Source organism: Opisthorchis viverrini, assembly GCF_000715545.1.
Source record: "Opisthorchis viverrini unplaced genomic scaffold opera_v5_143, whole genome shotgun sequence".
Classification (NCBI taxonomy): domain Eukaryota; kingdom Metazoa; phylum Platyhelminthes; class Trematoda; order Opisthorchiida; family Opisthorchiidae; genus Opisthorchis; species Opisthorchis viverrini.
In genome coordinates, this window is record NW_008751799.1 from 98284 (window position 1) to 107138 (window position 8855).

Consider the following 8855-nt stretch of genomic DNA (forward strand, 5'->3'; position numbering starts at 1 on the left):
GGTGTCGTTTTCAGATGCAACATCATGTTCTTCTACTTTCGTACTGGATAAGCCGTCAGTAAGCTCATGTGTATCATATAGCATCCATTTAGCTTTGGTTACGGGCACACTGTAAACAGCGGGCACACATTCCACCGTATGGCCCGCCTGGACAGTGACATACAGTCATGCAAACCTGGGCAATATCTGCAACGCCATACAGAAGTTGTCAATGCGGCTGACGTAAAATCCTGAATGTTGTCCGTCGAGTGACTACTTATGCATGTTCTCTCGTTTTGAGGCACTCGGGGCCGCGACACCCAAGTCTGGCCTACTGTAGTGTTCACACAAACATGGTGAGGTCAACCTACGTTGACCAGCTTATAGCTCGTGGCGTGAGCACCCGAGTGCTTCCAGATTAGTGGCACTTGCACTGGAGAATGCACACACTCCTTCTGCCCGGCGATGTGGCTTCCTTCCATTCACTTTTTCTCTGTATTTAGAGACAAGTCGATTCGAAGTATTAAGAAACACTCCATAGATGTTTTCTTAGTTTGCCTTTCAATCCAGCAACAATAGTTGCCGGATTCCAATCTGCCCCAACAATGGACACCCCTTGCACTTGTTCCCTAGCCACCGCCGACAGCGTTTGATGGCCGCGTAAACAGCAGGCCCGAAAGGTCGATAAGCTTCGGGGGCTGGAGTTCAAAAAGGCCAAAGCCACCATTAGGCAGTTAATTAATCAGGGCGAGCCTCGCTGCAACGAGGCTGAACACCCCTAAGTGATGACCTGTTGTCGGTGGTAGAGGATATAGCGTCTCAACTCAGGTGAAGTCCAGCGACAAAGTCTTCAGTTTTTATGTTCTCTGTGACTTGTCGACTAGTTACAGTGAACGCTAGTGTGCAACGGATCGCGAATCATACCACGACGACTGTTGTGATTGTGAAACTTGCACGCCCTGCTTCGATGCTCCTCGAGATTGTCCTAAAGATGATTCCACGGATGAATAATTTATTTTCGGTTCTTAGCCACCGGCCCGTCCAGAAAACGCAAACGTTTGCTTAGCAAGTCGTCTTATGCGCTTTACCAGGACCGGAGCACAGTGTGTATCGAAAATCTGTTTGCGCCCGAACGTTTGGCTCCAGACAGGAGCTAATAGGTAAGCGTGAGTAAATGTCTGACCACAGGGGGTTTACAATGGAGGGCTCAAGCTAGAAGAGTACCGTCGTCTCCGACGGGACCTACTTCTTACTTACGCCCTGTTTGAACAAAGCTTGGCAAACAGGTTTTTTTACCGTTGACCCAGCAAGCACCCGGCGAGGAAGTAAGTGAGAAAATTTTCAAGTTCAGGGCACACACATTCATTAGACAAAACTTTTTTCATTTCGGGTAGTAGCTGCGTGGAATGACCTTCCTCCAACGGTTGTACACGCTCCTTCTAAAACCCAGTTCAAAGCACTATTAGAGATTTATTTATGCGAATCGTCGCGCTGACGAGCATACTGCCCCGCGCTGAGAACATAAAGAGCAGTGCTACACCCTTTTTTCATTTGTGCCTTTCAGGTGAACGACAGCCACTGACCGACAAGAACAAAAGCAACCCGGGAAACTTGGGCAAAAGCTTCGATCCTGTGTATCAGTCCGTGGATCCGTGAATCCGTGAAGAAGAGAACTACGATATCAGGTGAATCATACAAGCCCAATCAGCTCCAGGCTGTTTGTCTGTCATGTATTTCATGCAGGTCTCGTACTTCTTGAAGACTTGTAGTCATTAGACACACAGCTGCAACATATCACGCAATGCGCATCAGCCGCTGGGGATGGCATTGTGTAAACAATCCTCAACGAAATTTTTGTCGCCGAAGTGCTCCATTCATAGGGTAGGCATTGCTCCCAGTTTGATGGCCACTTGCCTCATAATTATATTTTGATAACATTACTTAATCTCCTCTCATTTCAGGACGTCAGCAGCTCAGTGAGAAGGCAATACGCTTCCCGGCAAGACATGCGCACTAATCAAAGCGACCAAAACAATCCAAATTTTCATGTCTTAAAATTCGACTGTTTTCCCCTGTAGAGGTGGATGGGTGTGCCTGGGCCAGCTGATTGAGCATGGTGAACCACTAGCCTCATGTTAGTCATGTGCATCGGCTCTCTTTGTTCAGCTATCCGCTATAGTCAATGTAAGTTTAATGTGGCCACTTGACTGAGCATCATGGAATCCTAGCTAGGTGTCAGTCATGTGCGTCAGCCGGGTTCTTTCAGCCGTCCGCTAGTACGGCTTACATGGTCGTCCTGGCATACTTTGCCGGTTACAGTGGACAGCTTTGATATTTAGGTCATCAAATCTATTGGTCTGGTATTTTTCCAACGCCAAATGGTTTATCCAACAATAGTGAATGCGCCCCCGAGATGATAAATCGGAGTACCGGTAAACGCAACCCCTTGGAATATTATTTTGTACTCAACCAGTTAAACAGATATAAGTAGCATAAGGTATTTCCACAGCTGCATCCACGCATCTTACCTCCATGCAGTTTCGAGAAAAGCTCGGTTAAATATTTAAACTGCGGAATTGTTGGCGAGTTGCGCCTATTGTAAGCCACGCACTTTTTACCGCAATTCGCGATGTCGTGTTTCATTAGGCACTGTATTCACGGTAGATGTTGATCGACAGCCTTGAAAAGTCGCTCACTTGAACAAATCCCCCATACAGGTAATTTGCGGAACAACTCTCTCTGCATGAACACTCTACACTATAAATTTGTAACTTTGAGCGCATCGTAGCTTTCGAGAATTCAATTCACGGTGCATATAGTGATGGCCAACACCCAGTACGCCACTGCAAAGCTCAGAATTTTTCACTTCGGAAAATATCACAATGAAACGAGCCTCACTAATCTTGTATATGAGACTCATATATTTTTTCGTTGTACAGATCAAGTAGGCTGCTCAAGCAAATTCGGGCACAGAAAATAAGCTTTTGCGGACACGGCCATGGGCATGCCGGATAACAAAATTTTACCCACAGTAGTGTGAGGTGCTTCCCATTTGAATTTAACAATCGAGGACCGGCTCGTTCAAAAAACGATATTTCATAATGCCAGGGACATTTGCATTGTCCACTGAATTGCGACAACGCATGCTGGATAATTCTGAAGTTGCGTGATAAATCACAGGTGTGAAGCGATTTTTTGTGACCTCCGAGTGGGAAAGATTAGACATTTCGGGTTTTCAGGTTACCCTATCTTTCCCGAAAGAGAGATTATGGCCAAGTGCGGCACTGGTCCGCATACTTGTTGCAAAAGACGAAATCATGGGCAACCCAAAAAATCAAGCAAAACGGCCTATGAAAGAGAACTAAATGGTGGTTAATGGCCAGTGGCTGCAACACTTCTGAATATGATTTCCGTCCGCATTTAGAGCTTCCGATGGCACGAGCGTTTCCGCATGAAATGGTGCCTCTTCCATCCTGAAAACTTTTTTGTATTTTACATTCCCTCTTGGAAAGAAAGGCGAACAACGCGGCAGCGCGACCAATTTTTAATAGCAAATGGGTTAGGATTGTTTTCGCCCATGCATATATTAGGGGTACGAATGGCAGATATCCGGCGCTTCTAACTGCCTTCCACAATCCATAGACCCGTAAGGAGAAGACCATTATTCATTTTAGTGGCCGTTTCAGATACGTTCAGCACGCGTAGATGATAAACCACTTAGCGCATTCCTGCAGTGGNGGGTTCTTACTCTCTGCCATACACAACCCTGGAACCCCAGTTGAGTGGAGAAGCGTTTTCTCGTGTTAACAAACCAGCCCCGTGTGTTCAATTTTCCCGTGGAAATTCTCCGAATGAACGGTGCCAGACAGGTAGATACCCAACTCCTTGCATCTTACCAGTATATAGTGTAACGACCTTCGTTGGCATGTAGCAAGCAGACGTATATAGAGCTCTCTGATGTCAATTGATTTAGGTCATTTTTGTCGTTAAAAGGGAGTTGCCAGCACCATATGCAAAGCTCCAACTGTTGTAAACCCACGGGATTCTCACTGCCACCAGCGCGGCGAAGGGGCATGCGGCACTATTTCTGACCTGAGAAGGCTGGTCTGAATGCGGACCGGTGACTATTGGCTTATTGCATGCATTATGGGTTGACATTACGATCACTTAATTGAGGTCGTCGAAAAATCTAAGCTTACGGCATCCGAGCCTAATTCTTTGCCCTGGTCAAGCTAATTCTCCTGCTTTTAAGTTATCCTGCTAGTAACTTAGGGGCAAATTGGTGGTAATCTCAGTTATTAAATGGCTGTTGGTCACCAGGTGCTTCAGAAACTTTGCCTCAGAATGCGCTTCATCGGTCAGCACCGTGTGCTCTTGCGGCAAACAAGCCTAAAACTATCTGACGTTTGTGGCCACCGGACTTAACAAATGCTTGCTATCAGGCGAATGTTCACAAAAATCCGCCACTTTTACTCCAATTCCGTTTATGTCTCAGCAAACCTTCAAGGGGAGGAGGCTGACAAACGGCGCCCCGTGCAATCCCACTCTGCATAGTATGCTAGTAGGCCACAAGGAATCGTCCCTTAGATAGTACATAGTGGGTTTGTTCTTCAGGCACTGTCATGCGCACTTTTAGACAGCATCATTATTTTTTTAATGAAAGCCAATGCATTTCATCCGTTTGGACTAAGGAATACGTAAATATGTGCGCGTTCTACATTTGCCCAAATATTATTCCCCCGCTGGAAGTACTAAAGTGTTCTTTATCGCAAATTGGTCATCTCATGGGTGGCATGACGGATCCCCCTCGGCGCCTGTTTTAGGATCGAGGGCGTGCCACATTTCCGTGGACAAAGCCGTGCCTGCCTCAATTGTTGCCCGAAACAGTGTATCGCAGCTGGACTGCACACATGTAAGCAACAGTATGAGTCATAAGAGGAAGCTCTTTATCCCACTGCAACGAATTTCACCCGAAAAATTTTGATTCTTGCGTCTTTGCCTTCTTTGTAATACTCGAATAAACGTTTCTGTAGAGAATTCCCTGCACGCTTTCAGGAGAGGTTCATTTCCAGATATCTTTGCGGCCCCAACTCCAGCCTTTTATCACCAGATCTGCGTCACGTTTGGGCAAACCTATTCCAACCATTTCCCACAGAAGGTGCAGGTCGCCTTCATCTGAACCCTGGCGGATGCCGCAATCCAAGCTGAGAAGGGTATCCGCAGTGAGCGGAGGAAATGAAACTGGAAGATATCAAGTTGGGTGGGTCCTGGAATATGGCAGAGTGCGGTAAAAATGAGTAGAGTTGTGCCGAGGTATCAAGCCATTCGATCCACCCCTACTTGGTAGACGGTAGATTCCAGTCTCTAGACTCCAGTCGTATTACTCAGAGTTTGCTGAAAGGGACGGGACATGTCGTTTGGAGCCATTTAGTGGCGCTTCCTCCACATGGTTCTCAAAAGAAATTAACGCGAATTTCCCGCAGACATGGTAGTCACTGGTGCGGGAAATGCGCCCGTCTGTTTGTGGTTCGCTCCCTCTAGATGGAAACCAACGTGGAATCAGTGCTTCGACCGAGTGGAATATGTATTTTAAGCTATTTTGTTTGACTAGCACGAGGTACGTGCCTTTTAGCCATCCTTGAACTTGATTCGTTCAGGTTATCCCGGACCAGTGCGAGGCAATCTTAATATTTCAGTATGGCTCTGAGAATCTTAGACACCCGGCCGTTTGACGTCTCTAACTCTGAAGCTTTTGACTTTCAGTATACATTCCGGAGATGAAGACATACAGAAATTTATGGCTCGGGTGTTATTTGGTGATCCACCTTTCACCGAGCTTATGGATTAGGTTACGAAAATTGCTATCCCTAATCACACTGACATCAGTGTTACGCATTCAAGTGGACAATTGTTGAGTAAATGCTTTACTTTACATTAGTCCAAACGTTCACTAATCCCGGTCTCTGTGACTGGCCAACAGAAACATATATCAAAACCCTATTGGACCCTTCTAGATGACGTTGCATTGGGGCCTGTATTCCTTACATCAAATAAGTGCTTTTGGCAGCTTCCATCAGAAAAGCTTTCGTTAACATTGCGGATGGCCAGATCAAATTTATTGCCCGTCCACGCCTGCCCTGTACTCATTCCGCTATCTATGGTAGCGGCTTCAATCTCACGTCCTTCGATGTCACTGATCCAATTGAACTTATACAGCATTGCGGTCTGGGTCTCCCGACTTAGATTGGTCCGTTGCGCAGGTAGTGTCTGTAATATGTTATCACATTTACCATTTTTCCTGAACTTAAACTACACTTTATAACTGTCGTACATATTTTATCATGACGTTTGTTTTAATGTTACGAATACACAATTTTCCGGTGCGGCCTGCTGACTTCTTGCTGAACTGTTTTTTGACTGCTGAATCAGTGGGACTAAATCTATGTGTTTGTGTCAACTGTTGAACCTCACAATAAATCCATGTGACATTTTTTAGCCGTGAATAATTCTCCTATCGTGGAATATATCACTCACGCGTGAACACATCCGTGGGAAATTTCGACGAGTGAATATTTCCTTTCACAGCCGGCTACTGCATTTGGATCTACACATTCGTGAGTCCTCATTTGACTACTCATTTTTTTCCATTGTGATTTTGTCATTTTGTATTGGGTACTTTGCTTGTTAATTTATCCGAACACGCTGATATGGTCCTAGTCCACTACACATACACCTTCAAACACTCATTCAGGCAATATGGACAGAAACTGACAACAAGAACACTACTGACATCAGTTGGCAGCTATACTCTCTAGTGTATCCAACCAGACGCAGTGGGGATCACGCGGTCCCCATCATGGAGACGGGTAGCACCGTTTAATTTTCGCGTAAGCAAGGCTTCTGAAAAACATAGACACCCAAAATGTACAACTTTGTTTACGTTAAGTTGCCTGACTTCCGTGCACGTGATCCGAGGCTATGCACTTCGCAATGTAACCCGGAGGTCGAGTCCAGTGCATTCAAATCTCAATTTTCTGAGTTACCCCTCCAACTGAATGAACTCACCAAACTCATTGATCGCCCTCAACAGCATAAACGATCTAGGTCTCGATCCCACAGTCGTGCGCCCAAGCACAGTGACCAACATGGCTGGTGCTAATACCACCGTCGGTTCGGCGACCGCGCTATCCGGTGCACCATGCCTTGCAATTTCTCCACAAAGCCGTCGAATTCGGGAAGCGCCATGGTCGGCCAGTAACGGCTCCTCTACCTGTCGCCTGTTCTTCGTATATGACTGCTCCACGTCATTGAATTTCTTCATCGATACCGGTGCTGAGGTTACTGTAGTTCCTCCTATACGTGAACATAACCCACAGCCGGTGACATATACTCTGCAGGCAGCCAACGATACGAGCATTAAGACCTATGGTGAAAAGCTTCTTACTCTCGATCTAGGTCTTCGCCGTCAGTTCCTGTGGGTGTTCACAGTGGCCGACGTTGAAAAACCCATTACTGGTTTGGACTTCCTCACGTCATTTGGTCTGACGGTTGATCTCCACAGACGGCAGTTGCTTGACAATTCGACGACCCTATCTATAAATGGCAAAGCTTCATCCATTATTTCTATTGAAATCCGCCCAGCTTTGCCGGATAATCGTTACACAGCACTGCTTCGTCAATTTACAGAGATCCTGAAACCTGTTTCCAAGACCACTCTCAAAAAACACGATGTTTTCCACCATAACTCGACAAAAGGCCCACCGACCGCATCCCGCCCACGGCGGTTAGCCCCGGAAAAGGTTGCCATAGCCAAGACCGAATTCCAACATTTGCTTCAACTGGGTATCATACGACCGTCATGCAGCCCTTGGTCAACTCCACTACATATGGTCCCCAAAAAGTCCGAGGGAGATTGGAGACCATGTGGCGATTATTGCGCACTAAATCGTGTCACTATCCCGGACAAATACCCAATTCCGCATCTGCATGATTTTGCCCTCACTCTTCACGGCAAATCTGTCTTGAGTAAATTAGACCTTGTCAGAGCATACCACCAGATACCTGTCACTTCAGACGATATTCCCAAAACTGCTATCACCACTCCATTCGGTCTATATGAATTCGTTCGTATGCCATTTGGGCTCAGAAATGCAGCTCAAATATTTCAATGATTCATGGATCGAGTCGTACAGGGATTAGACTTCGTCTACGCTTATATTGACGATGTACCTATCGCCGGTCGGTCCGAAGAAGAGCATGTTCTTCACTTGAAGCAAGTTTTTGAAAGATTTCAGCAATATGGTATAGTCATCAATAGTAGTAAATGCCAATTTGGTGTTTCGTCACTAGAAATTCTAGGATATATTGTCGACCCAGACGGCATCCGTACTCTGCCATCTAAAGTTTCCGCCAGTTGCGACTTTCCAGCTCCCAACAGCATTTAAAAGTTAAGACGTTTCCTCTGTCTTATCAATTATTACCATCGCTTTATCCCTAACTGTGCCGAGGTTTTCCAGTCACTCACCGACCTACTCAGGCTGGAAACTCGCAACTTCGCCCTCATAGCGGAGGCCATTGCGTCATTTGAAACGGTTAAGGAACCGCTAAATCAGGCAAGTAATTTGTTACATAAATCTTGATCCGTCTACACCTCTTTTCCTGGTTATCGGTGCTTCACAAACCGCAGTTTGTGCAGTTTTACAACAGGAGGTCAACGGTGAAATATAGCCTTTATCATTCTTTTCACATCCCTTACAACCTGCGCTGACTCGATATAGCACATTTGGCCGTGAACTTCTCGCAATCTACTTAGCTGTCCGGTACTTGCGATAAAATACCACTGTTAAACTGTGATTCTAAAGTTCTGTGTGACAGGT

At 46.0% G+C, this 8855-nt stretch overlaps 1 protein-coding gene across 1 annotated transcript in view; it reads left to right on the forward strand.

Annotated features, from left to right (window-relative positions):
- Positions 1-8153: 8153 nt before the first annotated feature.
- Positions 8154-8855, forward strand: part of T265_06692 (hypothetical protein) — a gene marked incomplete at both ends in the record, with an annotated part of 18741 nt that continues 18039 nt past the window's right edge. Inside the window, one exon of the mRNA XM_009172026.1 lies at positions 8154-8298. Coding sequence (XP_009170290.1) covers positions 8154-8298 — 145 coding nt within the window. The remainder of the gene's footprint in view (positions 8299-8855) is intronic.